Source organism: Chaetodon auriga, chromosome 3 (assembly GCF_051107435.1).
Source record: "Chaetodon auriga isolate fChaAug3 chromosome 3, fChaAug3.hap1, whole genome shotgun sequence".
Taxonomy (NCBI): domain Eukaryota; kingdom Metazoa; phylum Chordata; class Actinopteri; order Chaetodontiformes; family Chaetodontidae; genus Chaetodon; species Chaetodon auriga.
In genome coordinates this window covers 12,609,929-12,625,618 of record NC_135076.1, presented here as the reverse complement: position 1 = coordinate 12,625,618, position 15,690 = coordinate 12,609,929, and the positions used below count along the sequence as shown (strand labels likewise).

The window sequence follows — 15,690 nt, the reverse complement described above, 5'->3', positions numbered from 1 at the left end:
GACTTCTGCAGAGTACTTGCTCATTAACACTAACATCATAGAATACCTTTATTAGACTGGGTTTACTAAGTCCATAAAGTCGTTTAAAGGCCCCAAAAACACATTTTCTTAACCAGCCATTTAGTATGAGAGATGAGAAAAGCTCCCAGGTGTGTTTGTGTATGAATAAAAGTTAAAACAAAAAGACACAAAACTCAATGAAAGTGCACAAGTTTAAACATTACAGAATATAATATAAAACACAGAGATCAAAACCACAGTAATTTACTTTTTGAACATTTTTAAAATAGCAGTTTGTGTAATTATTGTCAAAGGCAGTTACAAACAGTTACAAAATTTAAGACACACAACATAAAACATGGACAGTTTCCTCAAATTCAAGACAATCATATAAGCAAACCATCCATGAGCTCGAGTCTCAGTACAAATCTGTCACGTCTCTGATTGGAGCTGCATCTTCAGGTGATTCAGTGAATTCCTTGCTACAATTTCTGTTAAATCTCAAAATATCGATCACAAGGAAAAGTACGATGTATAAAAAGAATTATCTACATATAAAAACCATAAAATACTTTGAATCTGAGACAAAGTTTGTGCTTCACTCACACTTTATACAAATCGAACGTCTGATGCTTCTATGTTAGAGGCTCAGTGGAGATTTGTGAACACTGTAAATACCTGAACTACTGCAGCACTGAGAACGTGTCAGCCAATGTAATGACATACACACATTATTGTAGTGGTCAAAAAACTGTCACAGACTATATGAAAGTCTCCTCATGCCAGCTGTCAGGCCTGTGGAGTTACAGCTTCACAACAAACTGTTAAAGAGTTAAACAGATACAGAGCCACGGTGCACCGATGCAGTCAGTGAGGACATTTAACTGGTGGCTTCTTGTGTGCATACATCAGACTCAACAACACTTAGAGATGACTGTATTAATATATTAGAGCTTAACTTTACTTTTCCTGGTAAACAACAACAACATTGCAGAGCAGCGTAGTTTTGGTAACAAATAAATCCGTATAAATCAAATTAATGCAATCCTTCAAGCACGGATGGGCTTTTATCCTAAAAATGATAATATATTCACCAGCTGCATACACATTGCTTTTTGCATGAAAAAAGAGGAACCATTAAAACAAGTGCTAATACCATACGGAAGTTAATAATGCAACGTGTCAGTGACTTTCAGTCACTTTTTGTCATAGTGGGGCTGTATGCTACAGCAAAAATGAATATTACTAAATATAGTTTGGGGTTTATTTTTACTGATGTATTTCGGTATAAGCCTTCTTACTGAGTTACAACTGATCATACACGTATTATTTGTGCAAAAGGCCCGTTTTGTTCATAGAAGGTTAAGATTCATTGCTGAGCCTCAACTATTGCTAGATTAATGACTACAGACACATTTCCCTGAATTCGAGGAAGTAGCAAATTTACCTTACTTGTGTCCGTACCAGCACTCGCTCATCAGCTTCACATGTCACAATTCAGTCATTCTCAAAACAGTAGAGGCAGCCACTTAAATCGCATAACTAGGGTGAGTAGCAGGTTCTATGATTGTGAACTTTTCATGCATTGTGTAAAAATAATATTCTGGTTTACAACTTGGGAGGTATCAAAGAACAAGGAAATGGTCAAAAAATACTAAATATTGATTTTTAATCAAGAAATGTATTCCCACCTTACCTCTTCAAGAGGTCTGAAATTCATCATTATGAGTAATAGAAAAATATAGCTACATAACATTCCCCAACCTCAACTAGGCTAATACATTAGGCTACTTTACCCTCTCACTGGTTTCCATAAGGTTCAGACTCTGTTGCTGCTTTATGTAGGACGACAGGTAGTCAACCAGGAGCATGTTCCTTTTGTTTTTCTTCTCTACATTTTAGGAATGGCAAAAGTCAGACCAGGCAATCAAGTGTTATCCTTTCTAAAATGCAGCTGTCAGAATGGCAAGTGACATTTTCTGATTTGTCCACAAACGTCAATACTGAAAATACTGTTAATTTTGCCTTTGCCCTCGTGGCTGTATGTTACAGTTTCCATCTTTTGCTCCACCTAAAATGGCGTCATCACCACCCTCCACTTCAAGGCACAGCTATATCTTCCCTGCTGTATGTTGATGAGAGGGAGCTGTAAGCTGAAGAATGGACCTCCAGCATCCAGTATTAGAGCTCTTTGTCCTCCGTCCTTCAGCCCAGCCGCTAACATAAAAACTGAATTCCCTGTATGGGGTCACACCTTCACTCATCCAGCCTTTAGCTGGACTGTTTCAGTTAAACTGGCTCTTCTGTCTCAGCATCGGGTTAAACGGCTAAAACCCAGCTCAGATTATCAGGACCCACAAAGTGCATGGCCAGCTGCATCGTGTTGTATCAACCACCTGAAGCTTCAGCTTTAATCTTCAGTCATTTCTTGTCCTTGCTGCCTGGCTGCTTCTCTGTGCCGCCGTTGGATGAGGCCTGCCTAGCAGTTGCAGGTCGGACCTTGGAAGGGTCAGATGTAGCCTTGGTGTTGTCAGATTGGGCTTTGGCAGTCTCTGGACGTGTTTTGGACTCTTTCTTTGGTGGTGGAACGGTGGCCGGCTCCCAGAGAAAGAACTCATGCAGGAGAGTGTTGACAGCCTCAGGACACTCCATCATGATCATGTGACTGCCGTCCTCCAGAACCTTCAGGAAGGCCATTAGAAGGATCTGACAGATAGTTAAAAGAAAAATAAAGGAAGTTAGATTTTGGAATCAACAAAATACTGTCACTTAATATTCTGTGTCAAGGCACTGGCCTGGTTGCACCTTTTTTAATGATTAGTCAATCTGATGGTGAACTTGTTAGCAAACATTTGCTTATTTCCATATCCAACAGACATAGAGGAATATTAGCATTTATTTTGATTTTATTTCTTGTTTCTGACCAACAACTGCTCTCCTTTTAGCTCAGTTTTGGTCTCCACCAACCCATGAGGGAAATATCAGGCTCTTTAGCAACTAAATGTTCCACTGTGTTCACCAAATAGTTGCTGAAGTTGTCTGTCTGCTGTTTGGTGCTGTGCAGGTAGCGTACATTAGGTTTATCACCGCTTGGTTACTGAACAGCTGGTAAGAGCAGTGAGAGTGATCTAGAATGGGTCATAAAACCAAAAAACGGATTCAACAGATGCTAAATGCTCCATAAAGCTGAGAGAAACTACAGAGTAAGGTGATGTTTTCTGTGGGTTTTCAGTTTGTGTGCCCTGTTTCACATCACACATAGTTATGTGATCCATTGTTACTATAAAAATATCAATTATAGCCACTTTAAGATCTGTTTTTTAAAATGCTCTTCCTTCCAGAGAGCCTTTTCCATTCATTTGGTTAATGGATGAAAAGTACAATGCACTATGACAGCTGTGCCTTTAGTAGGGTCCATTTTTCCAATTTGACTCCTGGGCTTTGGGGGTTGAAGAGGCCCACTCACCTCTGCCATGCGCTGGTCCTCTTCAACGGGGACAAACCTGTCGTGCATGCCATGAACCAGCAGGATGGGCACTGTGAGTTCAGCGTGGTAGACCTCGTCCCCCTCAGGCCAGTACTGCCCGCTCATCATGGCGCGCAGCACAAAGGACGACACGTTGAAGGCGTTGTTGTCCTTCAGCAGCTGCTTCTCCTTGGCACCCTGCCGAGCAAAGCCAGCCCTGTGGGGTGCAGAGCAGGGGAGATTTATCTGAATTACAAATGGCTTAAAAAGGAAAGGATTCTGATGACATTAAACTGTGCGTGACATGAACACACACAGTGTCACACGAAGGCAGAATTAGCATAAATATCACACTTGCCATTGAAATGAATGTGTGGTTGAAATGGTTCTTGTTCATTTGGTGTGCCGCTCAGTAAGTTACAGATCAGATGTTTGGACTGATGGACAGGACACACACATGCTGTCAGTCTCTCCTCATTAGATGAGCTTTCACATATTTTACTTCACTGTCTTCTGACATGTTTATCATGATCACTGAGTTTGTTGGTTTCTGTGCACCAAATGAGAATACACATTTTCATCACTTCTAAATAAATGTTAATCCCTGAAAAATTGTGCAAAATACATAGTAATTATCTGGCCTGGTAAAATTGTCTGTAGTGTTGCTTTTTGTGTTGTTCACCAATTGTAGACAGATCAACCAAAAACGACATTTTCATCTGAGCTGCTGCTGTGCTGCTGTCTGTCTTACTTGAGAAAGCTCCAGGCTAGCAGCGGGGAGAGGCAGTGAAGCACACAGGTGGGCAGGTTGAAGATGGAGCAGAGGCTGGGCTCCAGAGCTGTGGGACCACCTCCGTTGATCATCACCATCTTGTGGATCTGTTCTGGATACTCGTGGGCCAGGAAGGTGCAGAAGGAGACACTTGACAAGCGGAACAGAAGGCCGGTTACAGGACAGGCTACAAGAATCAGGGTAAGTGTGCTGTTTGTTTTTTTCACCTTTTAGTAAGAATATGTAGATCTTAGCATGTAAGCATTTGGAGAATATAAAGCAGACATTTATTCATCACAAGAGATCAAAGCACTCTAGCACTATGATATTGAACAGCTGCAACAGTAAAATAAACAACTGTCAATTCACACTGGTCAATTAATTTTTCAGTGTACTGTATAGAATTCAGAAATTTGTTAAAAATACCCATCACTACCTCCCAAAGCCTAAAGTCACTTCTTGCCTTTTTATCCCACCAACTGCCCAAATCCTTATGCAACACTATGTAACTTTAGCTAAATTAATCACTGTGGCTACATGTGGCATTTATGAGACAATGGTAAAAATGCTAAAACGCAGTGTATCAGTTACACAGCAATATGCAAAGTTTACTAACACACAAAGTTGCTTTTTATTGCTTGTGACTTCAGCCTTTCATTTGTAAGAGGGAGATTGTGCTATTTCCTCTTTTAAACCTTATATACTTTCACTTTAAGACACTACTGTACTTGATGTAATCGCACAATACTGTATGAAATAAGAAACCCTGACATGTTCACACTGTATTTCTGGGCTTCTCGTGCTTCTTAATGATATGGCCAGCAATTCAAATGTGTGTGACTTGAATGTTTTTAAATTTACCCATAAGAATGTCCAATGAGAATATTCCTCTTGCGTGCATATCTCTTGAAGACGAGTCTCATATCCTCAGCCAGGGCATAGAAAGTGTATGCAGCAGCTATCTGTGGCGCTGAGCTGGCTCCATGACCTGCCAGGTCCATGGCGATCACCTCATAGCCCAGCTTGGAAAAGAAGTCCAGCTGGCTTCCCCAGATGTCCAGTGAGCCTCCCACTCCATGGATGAAGAACAGAGCCACGTCTTGATGCGTCCCTTTACAGGCCGATATCTTCCTCTCACAGTCGATCACCACAGTGCGCTTTGGCTTCCGTCGGCGCTTCCTGGGCTGCTGCGATTGGTCAGTCTGTCCAGCAGCAGGTGCCTCTCCTCCTGCCCCTGTTTCAGATGTCCCGTCTTTAACAGCTGTGATGGACTCCGACCTGGCCTCAGGGATGCTGACAGGCGTCGATGAGTTACAGTCTGTCAGTTCTACCTCTACAGTGCTGTTTGGCTCTGTATCTCCATTCTGGCAGTTTTTCAGCTCTGCACTCGCCCTGTCACCCAAGTTCTCAATGAACAGCTGTCCATTACGATACACTGTGATCTTTCGCTTGCAGCTGACACTCCCCCCCTGCCCAGTGGGTTCCTCCACCACCGGCCTGTCAGGGATGATATGTCGAACCCGCAGGACGCGTCCTGGTTTCACCTCCACAAACTCGTAGCCATCAGCTGCTTCTGAAGTCTCTACAGGAACCACAGCATTGGCCGACTTTGAGTTCAGGCAGCAGAGAAGACCCTCCATAAAGCTGGTCAGCATGGCTGCCAGGCTGTAGGAGATACATTCATACAAAAACACACATGAATCATGAACGTAAACCAAGGGCACATAAATTATAAAAGGAACCATGTTTAAAGCAAGTACTCTTTTTAACTTAAAGGTACATTATGTATGAATTGGCCACCTGTGGAAAGTTGCTCCAAAAAAATAGGGGTCAGTATGCTCACTATACCCTTTGCTGTAGCTATCTATGGCTGTAGCTACTAGCTGCTGATAGCAGGCATGATAGCAGCGAGATGAAGGTTGGTCATCGCCAGTGTGGAAAAGCAGCGTCTAGAACCGACACATTTCACATCTAAGTCAGAGAACAAACAGTGGAAACAGTGGAAAGAGAAGAATGTCTGGTGAGTCTTATTTTGTTTCACTCAAATTTCAATGTGTTTTACAATGAATTTACAAGGCAGTTAAGCTTAAGCTTAGTTTGGTGAAAGAGAGAAACTCGAATTCAGAGAGTGTACTGTTACATTTTGTGCTTAATAATGGATATTGAGAATATTTCCTTTCATGATATTTTGTGAATTTATTTTGTTTATTTATTAGACTGAAAAAGCTAAAAGAGCTTGTGAAACAGCAAACTGACACACATCTCCCTGCTGGAAATGCAGTGGGCCATACTATCAGACTGTCTCTTCAGGTACAAAGTGGTATTATGAGACAGGACAGGCCACAGCTAGCAGGTTAGCATGCTAACTTGAATAGATCTCTCTGTAGCACGATACAAAGACATCTATGTATCTATGAACTGTTACTTCTTCACATTATGTTGATAATGTTAGCTCATTTTCTAAACATTTTAAATTGAAATTCTGGACATATCGTACACATTGCACCTTTAAAGCAATCTGAACTACAAGGACAGCCAAAGCTAGTAAAATATTTTGAAGTGAAGCATAACAATCTAGAAGAATTACATGAATCAACTCTGTTTCTATTCATTAATAACTTTGAATCAGGTTTTAATGCATTAACACCTGCAACCCATTAACATCTTTCAGTGGACAAGTGTGGCTCCTGTCTATTGGAGCCCACTACCACATATAGCTAAGGTCTGTTATTATTGGCTAATACTGGTTTATCACAAAAATAAAAATATTAAAATGTGCGTATTTAATGCTTGTGGTGTTCTAATGTGTTACATCAAACACACACTCTGTATGCCATGAAAAAAGTGTAGTTAAAAAAACATCACCATTATACAGCATAATTTATGTGTGCTGATGCAAAACAATGACCAAAGAAACACGTCTTAATTCTTATTTAACAAAGCTTCTGGGAACCTTAGGTGCACCATTCAAACAGGTAAACAAGTTCTTGTGTCCTTACAATCTGGCATCTAATTACAACTCAAACCCTTGAGACTTTCTGTCAGACGTAACTGAGCAGCATCTTCCCCAGCGCAGACTTTGGGGGTATTAATAGACGGGGACAGTAATAGCTCCCTGGGTTAAAGCTGTCCACCATGTGATCACTCTGCGCCAGCACACGCTTCCATACTGCCAGACACAACCACAAAACAACCTAAATTGATTAATAACACTTTTTGCAATATGGCCAGGTATACTTCTTGAGTCATATTAAAGAATGCAGGAGAGTTAGATTATTATGTTGGTGTAAATTGTACTCATATCGAGCACAGGAGCAGTTTAACACTCTCATGCACACATTCAAATGCTCAAAGCCATGTCAGTCCTCATGTTATGATAATGTGGAGAAATGGTAAATGCGCACATCAAAAAGTAAGGATTTAGTAATTAATCCATACTCCAACCACCTACATCACCATTTTGAAACAGTGAAACAGAAAAATTTGCCATCAGAGATGTAAATATCCAAAGAATGAATGACACTATACAGTATAATGCATGTCTCATACACACTGCAGGTACAGTATATACTGCTGCTGGTGGTATTAACCTACCATCCTGCTGCTCCCCTCCCTGCTAGAGGGGATTATTCACTCTGTCTCTCTGTCTAAGTCCACACAAACACAATCTGTCTGTCTCCTCTCTAGATGCAAACAGTGAGACCGTATGGAAACAATCTTACCCCTCTTTGTGATTTGTTTGAATTTTTTTCTCTCCTATCAACCAAACAGCTAGCGCTTTTCATCTGAGGATTATGGACACAATATAAACAGCATTCCTGCTTTGCTGGCTATCCTCATGCCCTTTCTGCTTATACCCGCACATCCTTTATCCAAACAGCAGTGCTGTACAGTGCTGTGTGTGAGCTGACCGGAGGAGGCTGAGCAGGCCATTTTGATATCACCTGGGGAGACATTCACCTCTAATATTATTCTCACATCAAAAGGCATCCATTATCCAGGCACAGGCACAACAGTTACTTTCTTATTATCATTAAACATTGACACTAGATGTATCTTTTACTACATTACCCTAAACCAATCCAAAAAACTTTTCTGCCTTTACAGAAAAAAAAGAAAAATCCATTCCTCCACCATGGCCCTCTTTTAAATTGCCTGGTTCCTGTCATTCACCTCACATATTACAATCACCATTAAAATACACTGCTGCTTTGTGCTAGTAACCAGATACTGACATGGTGTTGTGTGGAAATATCCTATGCCTCTTTTTCATTGCAGTGCCCCCTTGTCATAGCCTACATATGTATAATTCAATGAGTAGAGGACAGATGGTGTTAGGTTTTTCATAAGGAAAGAACATTAGAAGACGTGTTTGAGGGAAAACATCAGTGAAAATGACTGAGCCAAAGACTTCTCAACATAGTCATAAGTCAGTCCAATCTGTGTCTTAAACTGCAGGAACAGCCTACATCGTGCATGAGGCGAGTGCATGTTGATACCGTTCTCGCATTTATTGCATATCATACTTCATTCAGTTCCTTCAAAATGACACAAAATCAGACTTGCGTGTACACTGGCCCAATAGCACTGTTTCTTCTGTTGGCCACTGGAGAGGTCAGGTGTTAATGGCCTTGTTAAAGGGCAATTCATGACGGTAATGAGGGAAAAGGCAAGGGCAGCTATTTCACTTTTACACCCCAATTATTATCCAAAACATCCCAGTCACAATACTGCCTCCCTCACTGACTGCTTGGAGAGAGATGTTACGTAGAGAAAGCACTGTCGTCCTCAATAAAATCCCAGTGCTGTGTTGCGTTCTTGTTTGCCTCCCTTTGCTTGACGTCTTCCCTTTGGACATGGTACTGTATGATGAAACACTGCAGTGAGCTTGATTCCTCATGTAGTCACTACTGTACATGGCCTCTGTTGTCAGAGGCTGCAGGAGGCTGTTATATAACCATTCACGCAGGTCAGACACATTCTCAGTGTGGACTGGTGCCAAGAGAAGAGCAGAGACTGTCATGGAGATTAAAAACAACCACAGGAGGTTCACTGTTGATGGACAACTGCTTGTTAGACTAATGTGCCACCAAACGCTGAATCCTGATCGTGGGACTTGTTTGCTGTTGTATGCCACACTTTATAGTGCTATCCAGGCCTATCTATCTTTGAAACACTGCATTTATTAAAACTTCTGCATGGAAAGATGGAAGGAACTGCATTATAGTGCTGTATATTACACACCTTAAGACAAATGTGCCATCACCGTCTACATGGACACGCAACTGATGAGAAACTCAATAACTTTGAATGAGGGAAATCAAACAGCACTGGCCCATATATTGATTAGAAACACTTTACAGAGTGACTAGAGCCAGTGCTCAGCAAAGGAGACTTTATTCAAAAGTGAAAACGTTTTGAGTCATCTGTGCGCCAAATTCAGTTCTTCAAACTGAACCATTACAGTGACCATTCAGCAAAAACACCAAGCTCGCAGATTCATGTCACAGAACATTTTAGCAGTTTGAGTAATAAGAAAAACAACTGCTCAGACAGGGGCGAATGGAAGTGCTTCACTGCAGACTAAAATAGCTTTGTTGCTGTAAGTAGAATAAAGCGTATTTTACCTGGTGCTCTGCGTAAAGCTAATGGTCTCCATCTATTCACTAATAACAATAAAGAGAGGTGAATGGGCCACTCACAGCCGTCTGATGCAGCAAGGCAGGCGGATGCCAGAATGTTCCCCCCTGTGGTCTCCGCTACAGCCAAATAAAATGCAGTTTCATAATTTCATAACACTCAGTAAACCGTTTGTCTTGGGCAGCTGCAACGCAACTTGATGTGCAGCGACCTACTTCTTGCCTGTTGCCAAAACCTGCAGCGTAAACCCTAATAAAGGGATATAAATAAAGTAAAAAGAGAAATAAGCGGCAGCAAAGAAAATCACTTACCTTTATTTTACCGAAAACTCGGCGTGAAATATGATCAGATTGATGTCTTTTTCTTATGAACCATCGAGGAAGTACGAGAGCTATAATCTGTTGCAGTCAATCCAATAATCTAATTTATCTGGCTTCTGTTGTCGTGTAGGTGGCCTCCACATGGCGGACAGTGTCAGCCTACTGACAGCATATCTGCCTGTGGTTCACAAGTAGATCCAAATGTGTGCGTGCTGCAGCTCTCCGGGTCCATGTTGGCATGTTGGTGACGGTGCGCTTGGAGCTGCGCCGGTGAGCTCAGGTGGATGTCAGGGTGTTTTTAACCCATCAGCTGTGGAGGCGACTGAACCAGCGGAACGTCCTGGTTCGGTTTGCGGATGAGAGGAACTGCCCCCTGCTGCTATGTGACGCGAGACAACCAGTGGATGTATTCTTAAAGACAAAAAACAACTTCTGTGATCAGTACTTAGAAAACAACACGTTAACATAAACCTTTTATTACCAGTGGTGTAAAAGTAGCCTTATTGAATTGTAGTCAAGGAGATTCTTTTAAATAGCAGCTGGTGAATTATTGTTCACTAATGCCTAAACCTGTTCAAATAATGAGAGAATATTATCAAATGGTCGTCCAGATAGTGCAAGTTCGAGGTTAATTAATCGATGCCCAATTATTTTAATGGCTCTCGTAGTGCTGTATGTGAATGTGTAAAACCTAATGAGTTGAGATGTGTCCAGAGTTTGTGGAATGTTAATGCTTACAGTCTTTGCACAAAAAACTTTGGATGACCTGACCTCCATTGAGGCCTCAACTAACACGTGCAGGACAACTTTTTCTCATTTATTAAGTCTGCAGCATCTTACAAATTATTTTGAATTTAAATATTTAAAACATCTGTTTACACAAGTTACACAAATCCCCTCAAGTTACCATGCAAACATATTCCACACTAACAAAGAATATCTCTCTTCTTGTTATCAGCATCCCATTCTCCTGCATCTGAAGGAGGTGGTGATGCGGCAGTTGCCATGGCTGTTGTTGCTAGGTAACTATTTGTAAGGAGTCTAGGAAGTAGGTGCCAGGGAGGTGAGAGAAGACCCCAGACATCAGGACCCAGCAAACACACCCACTGAGCCAAAAATAATTTAGTCTCTCTCCAAATTAAAGTTTTATTCAAAGTTTATCTTGACATGCTGCGATGGTCATAAACCAGGTTATATGTTGATGATGCTATACTGTGTGTGTTGCCAAATGGGACAGCTGGAAAGATTACATACCTGGGTATCAAAAAACATCAAATTGAAAAACATCAAATAAGAGTATATTCATTGCAAAAAAAAAAAAGAAGAAAGAAAGAGAGACAGAAGCAGTGTTGCAGATTTAAACCAAAAGCTTAAAATTGCAAGGATGCCTCTCAATGCCTTTTTTAAAATGTTTCTAAATATCAATGAATTAGGGAATACCCAGCCTTTGACTCTAAATATTAGTTCATGTGAGAAATACATGCACTTAAGTCATGGTTTTGTATGTGAGCGCTAAATACTATGCAGTAGCTATTACTGCTTCTTATAATAAAGCCCCATCGTGTGTGTGAGCAGCGAGACGTCAATGTTTTAAGGAGGGGTTAAGAATTGTTCAGTTTAATGATTGGCTCGCACGGCAAGATGCTACCACGTGAGCACAAGGGAAAGCCAATTAGATGCTCTAGGAGGCGTGGCCAATGAAGCGTCGCTACCACCCAGCCATGCTAGCAGAAGAAGTCCTGTGTAACTAGCTTTGCTAACTCATGCAATGACAACTTGGGTTCTTCTTTTCTGAGTGAAGCATCTTTTTTTCATGGACTCTGGGATCTAGAATGGAAACAAGAATTCGTGTGTGAAGGTCGTTGTTTTCTTTGTCAAGTGGACGCGATAGGACAGCTGTGTCGGTGAACTAGCCAGTGAGCTAGCGCGGCTAATCGTAACACAGCCACACTGCCTGCCATCACCACCAGCAGACACACACCAGCCCAAGTCCAAGTCGGCGTTCTGACGTTGGAAATTTCTAGCAGTATCATGGAGAAGGTAATTATTCTACATACGCCAGACTTGTAACGTCACTTTCAGCTGCACTACAGTTGTCAGAGGCCATATGGTAATACCTAGCTAGCTAACTGTGGGTAACAGATACAGTAGCTGCTAGCCACACCTGCCTCCTGTTGGCATTCACCAAGGCCAAGCCGGCATCGTTTTGTGCTCAGAGCTGCTCAGCTCCGACCGGCTCATTTGAAAGCACTTGCTGCACACTCTGCTGTGCACATCTGATATCATCACCTCCGGTTGGGAGTTTGCCGGGGGATGTTACAGGCAGAGTAGCGGGCCTGTTAGCGTGCATGGGTTGTTAAAATGAGGGAACGCCCAGCACTGACTCAGTGACTGGGATCCGGCATCTTCAGTCATTCCGAAGGTCTTCTTATCGGTGATTTTCGCCACCCTTCACCTATCTAATGTCTGTATTAGAAATCTGTTTAGGCCTACGCTGTTGTCAACTGATAATTGGGACTCTTGTTATGAAATGCCACAGGTGAACTAGGCAGAATGTTTGCGCAAGTCAGACAGACAGATGTCTTTGGCTTTGCAGTGTTTAGTTTCAGATGAAATGCGAGGTGGAAAAAAAAAAGTCACTTGGGTATAATCATAACCTCACTGTCTTCCCACAGGCTGATTTCTTGAAAGGACTTCCTGTCTACAATAAGAGCAACTTCAGCAGGTTTCATGCAGACTCTGTTTGTAAAGCGTCTGTAAGTACCCTCTGATAAAATGAATCTCCTCAGGCTGTCATCATGATTCCTAATGAATATTTCTTATTGATAAAATGGTCGCAATCACATAGAAACAAAAATGCTGTGATTGTCCCTGAACTAAATTCTACATAAAAAAACATAAGAATCCACAAATGTAATTTGTAACCACCCTGTGTCCTGTTTTCCAGAATCGGAGGCCCTCAGTTTACCTCCCAACACGTGAATACCCCTCCGAACAGAGTAAGTACCAAACTCACAGCTAAGAGCTCAAGGTCAAAACTGCTGGAGAAAAGTCTTTCATATTAGATAGTAAATATTCCATAAATAAATATCTTTAATTGTCACCAAGGAACTGGCATTGTTTTGTGGAGACTGCTCTTAACTCATGAGCGGGAAACATAATTTGTCATTAATATGCTGACTGTGTTTGCACTACAGTTATCGTAACAGAGAAAACTAACATCCTCCTGCGTTACCTCCACCAGCAGTGGGACAAAAAGGTGAGCATGTGCAGTTTAGTCTGGCTTCCCTTCTTGACAGTAGTTACCTGAGTCTTTGCTCTTTGGTGGCTGGATTATTATTGAAGAGAAACTGTGTGACTTTACTGACTGCTGTGTAATCCTTTGTCACACAGAATGCAGCGAAGAAAAGGGAACAGGAGCAAGGTGAGGGTGACAGCCCCGCACCCCCAAGGAAGATCGCCAGGACAGATAGCCAAGAGATGAATGAGGACTCATAATTGTGTGTGTGTGCGTGTGTGTGTGTGTACGTACGTGTGAGTGTGCGTCGTGGGTATAGCCAGTATAAACTAACAAAGGCAAAGGATAATCCCACCTGAATAAAGACTTCTGGCCATTCTGCACAGGATGCCTGTCCTGGCATGAAATTAAGAGTCACCCATAAAGAATTAGGGAAATTCCTGTCAACAAAGCAGCCATTTATGGTGCAACGACTGTGTATGTGAAAATTATGTAACCAGAAAAGATCTCAGAGTCACGGTTAGTCACTGACACTGACCGAACAGAGCCATTGGCGGGGTGGGGACTTTATACTGGTGTTTCTTTTATTTATGTTGGCTATTCCCTGTGAGGGTTGGTAAATGTATGTGTTTGTATGCATGCTGAGCTGTGAGTGAGTATCGTATGTTGTACTGTGCTGTATGTGTGAGGTGAATGAAGAGCTGAAAAGTAGATCAGAGATGGTCTTGACAGTGAAAGTCAGACACTACCCTTAAAAGCAGTCTCATAACTGGTACATAACTTGTAGCCTTCTGTCACCTGGAGAGACTGTCCTGATTTGTGCAAAGATAGCGTTTTGTTACTGTTTTAATTTTATTATAACTGTTCTTGTTTATGTATGGCAATGAGCTTCCTGCCAGCCACAGTGCCCACCCTCTCAGTTTCACTGCCCACTCTGCAGCCACATGGGGGCATTGCGACATTTCTCCACACTGTTTGACTCAACAGAACCAAGAATGCACTGTGAAGAACAGCACAAAGTAGAAGCAACTCTTCCAGAATCCCCTTAGATGTGTGTTTATGGTGAATATGCATATCTTCATTCTATTCTGGGACTTGTGCTCGTCGGATAAATATTGTGTTGGTGTTTCTGAGAAATATTTTTACACCTAGCACCACCTTCTGGCTAATTGAGGCTAGTAAAAATGGCATATTGTTTTAGCTGTTCTTTCATCAAAGGATATGGGAGAAAAAGAAGGAGTAATGTCAAATGTGATGCTGATTTCCAGTTGCACAACAAGGTAACAGCACAGATAGTGAAGTAAAATATGTACAGTAATATCTGGAAAAGGGAAAAGAATACATTATGATGTGTGTAAATAATTGCCAGTACCACAATTAGTTTATCCAATGGCGTATCTTTGTGTCTGCCTTTTTGTAAAATAATCCATGCCCATGGATGCAATAGAAAATGTGACCGTTGTGAAGTAAAGAGCCCCTGTGCCCAGTGGATGTTACCTTGCCTTGCATGTTAATGGCTGGGTATTATATTCCTGGGGCAGTAATAAAATTTGAGGGATCCTGGAGTTGTGGTGTGATCTTATGTGACCGTGGAAGGTGTTAGCCTACAGGCCTTACAAAATGTCATCATGGTTTGGACCCTTTCGCTCCCCCAGCTCAGGGCCTGGGATGGCTGTGCTGTCCGCCCTGTGCCTGTGACAGCCCTGGATGGTTTTGGTGTGTGAGCTGGCTCAGGTGAACGTGGGGGGTTTAAAAGGGTGTTACATTTTCAGCCATAGAATGCACAATGAAGCATGCACAGCAAAGTGCAGTTGCCATCCTGCCTTGTTCCTGAGATTCAGTCTGTATTGGTGTCCTATACTGTACAACACTGAATAAAGCTTTTTTTTTTTTTTTTTAAATGTTCGTATCACTGCCCAGCAGTCACATCCAGACCTATGTCCTCCTCCTTTTTTTTTTTTTAGTCGATGCTGCAATGTGGGTTGACAGTGTGGTCAGTCATCTCCCTACCTACAGTGTAAATACCGTCTGTTTCTGAGGCGTGAAACCACATTATGCTTCTGCTCAGATAGACTGTTCTACAACACCCTAAGCCTTGCCCCATCTAATGTGTGTTAGCTCAGATGTTCTTTATAGCTTTGCTGAAATAAAACTGGATTGATGCTGGGTATTTGTCTTGTGGTACTTTTCTTAATTAGAAGTCCTTGATTTCAGGAGATTCTCATTCGCGATATTGAAATCACCGTTTGTGAAG

General features: G+C 41.8%; 2 protein-coding genes across 2 annotated transcripts; one reads left to right on the top strand and one right to left on the bottom strand.

Annotated features, from left to right (window-relative positions):
• Positions 1-30: 30 nt before the first annotated feature.
• abhd8b (abhydrolase domain containing 8b) lies at positions 31-10,583 on the bottom strand. Its single transcript, XM_076724661.1, has 5 exons — positions 10,190-10,583; positions 5,100-5,903; positions 4,218-4,388; positions 3,467-3,683; positions 31-2,706 (listed from the first exon to the last, which is right to left on the bottom strand). The coding sequence occupies exons 2-5, from the start codon at positions 5,891-5,893 to the stop codon at positions 2,422-2,424; spliced, it is 1,467 nt and encodes a 488-aa protein (XP_076580776.1). The 5' UTR covers positions 5,894-5,903; positions 10,190-10,583; the 3' UTR covers positions 31-2,421.
• A 1,289-nt stretch (positions 10,584-11,872) lies between these two features.
• LOC143318743 (DET1- and DDB1-associated protein 1) lies at positions 11,873-15,604 on the top strand. The gene is made up of 5 exons (XM_076727219.1): positions 11,873-12,238; positions 12,874-12,954; positions 13,146-13,197; positions 13,396-13,457; positions 13,592-15,604. The coding sequence occupies exons 1-5, from the start codon at positions 12,230-12,232 to the stop codon at positions 13,694-13,696; spliced, it is 309 nt and encodes a 102-aa protein (XP_076583334.1). The 5' UTR covers positions 11,873-12,229; the 3' UTR covers positions 13,697-15,604.
• The last annotated feature ends 86 nt before the right edge of the window (positions 15,605-15,690 follow it).

What these genes read in the sequence shown, in the direction of transcription:
- abhd8b (XM_076724661.1), bottom strand. Translation starts at nt 5,893, where the DNA reads ATGCTGACCAGCTTTATGGAGGGTCTTCTCTGCTGCCTGAACTCAAAG. An exon ending in CTCATTGGACATTCTTATGG is followed by an intron (nt 4,389 to 5,099) that starts GTAAATTTAAAA and finishes CCGCTTGTCAAG; the next exon opens with TGTCTCCTTCTGCACCTTCC. An exon ending in AGGACCAGCGCATGGCAGAG is followed by an intron (nt 2,707 to 3,466) that starts GTGAGTGGGCCT and finishes ACTATCTGTCAG; the next exon opens with ATCCTTCTAATGGCCTTCCT.
- LOC143318743 (XM_076727219.1), top strand. An exon ending in TGAATACCCCTCCGAACAGA is followed by an intron (nt 13,198 to 13,395) that starts GTAAGTACCAAA and finishes TTTGCACTACAG; the next exon opens with TTATCGTAACAGAGAAAACT. An exon ending in ACCAGCAGTGGGACAAAAAG is followed by an intron (nt 13,458 to 13,591) that starts GTGAGCATGTGC and finishes TTTGTCACACAG; the next exon opens with AATGCAGCGAAGAAAAGGGA.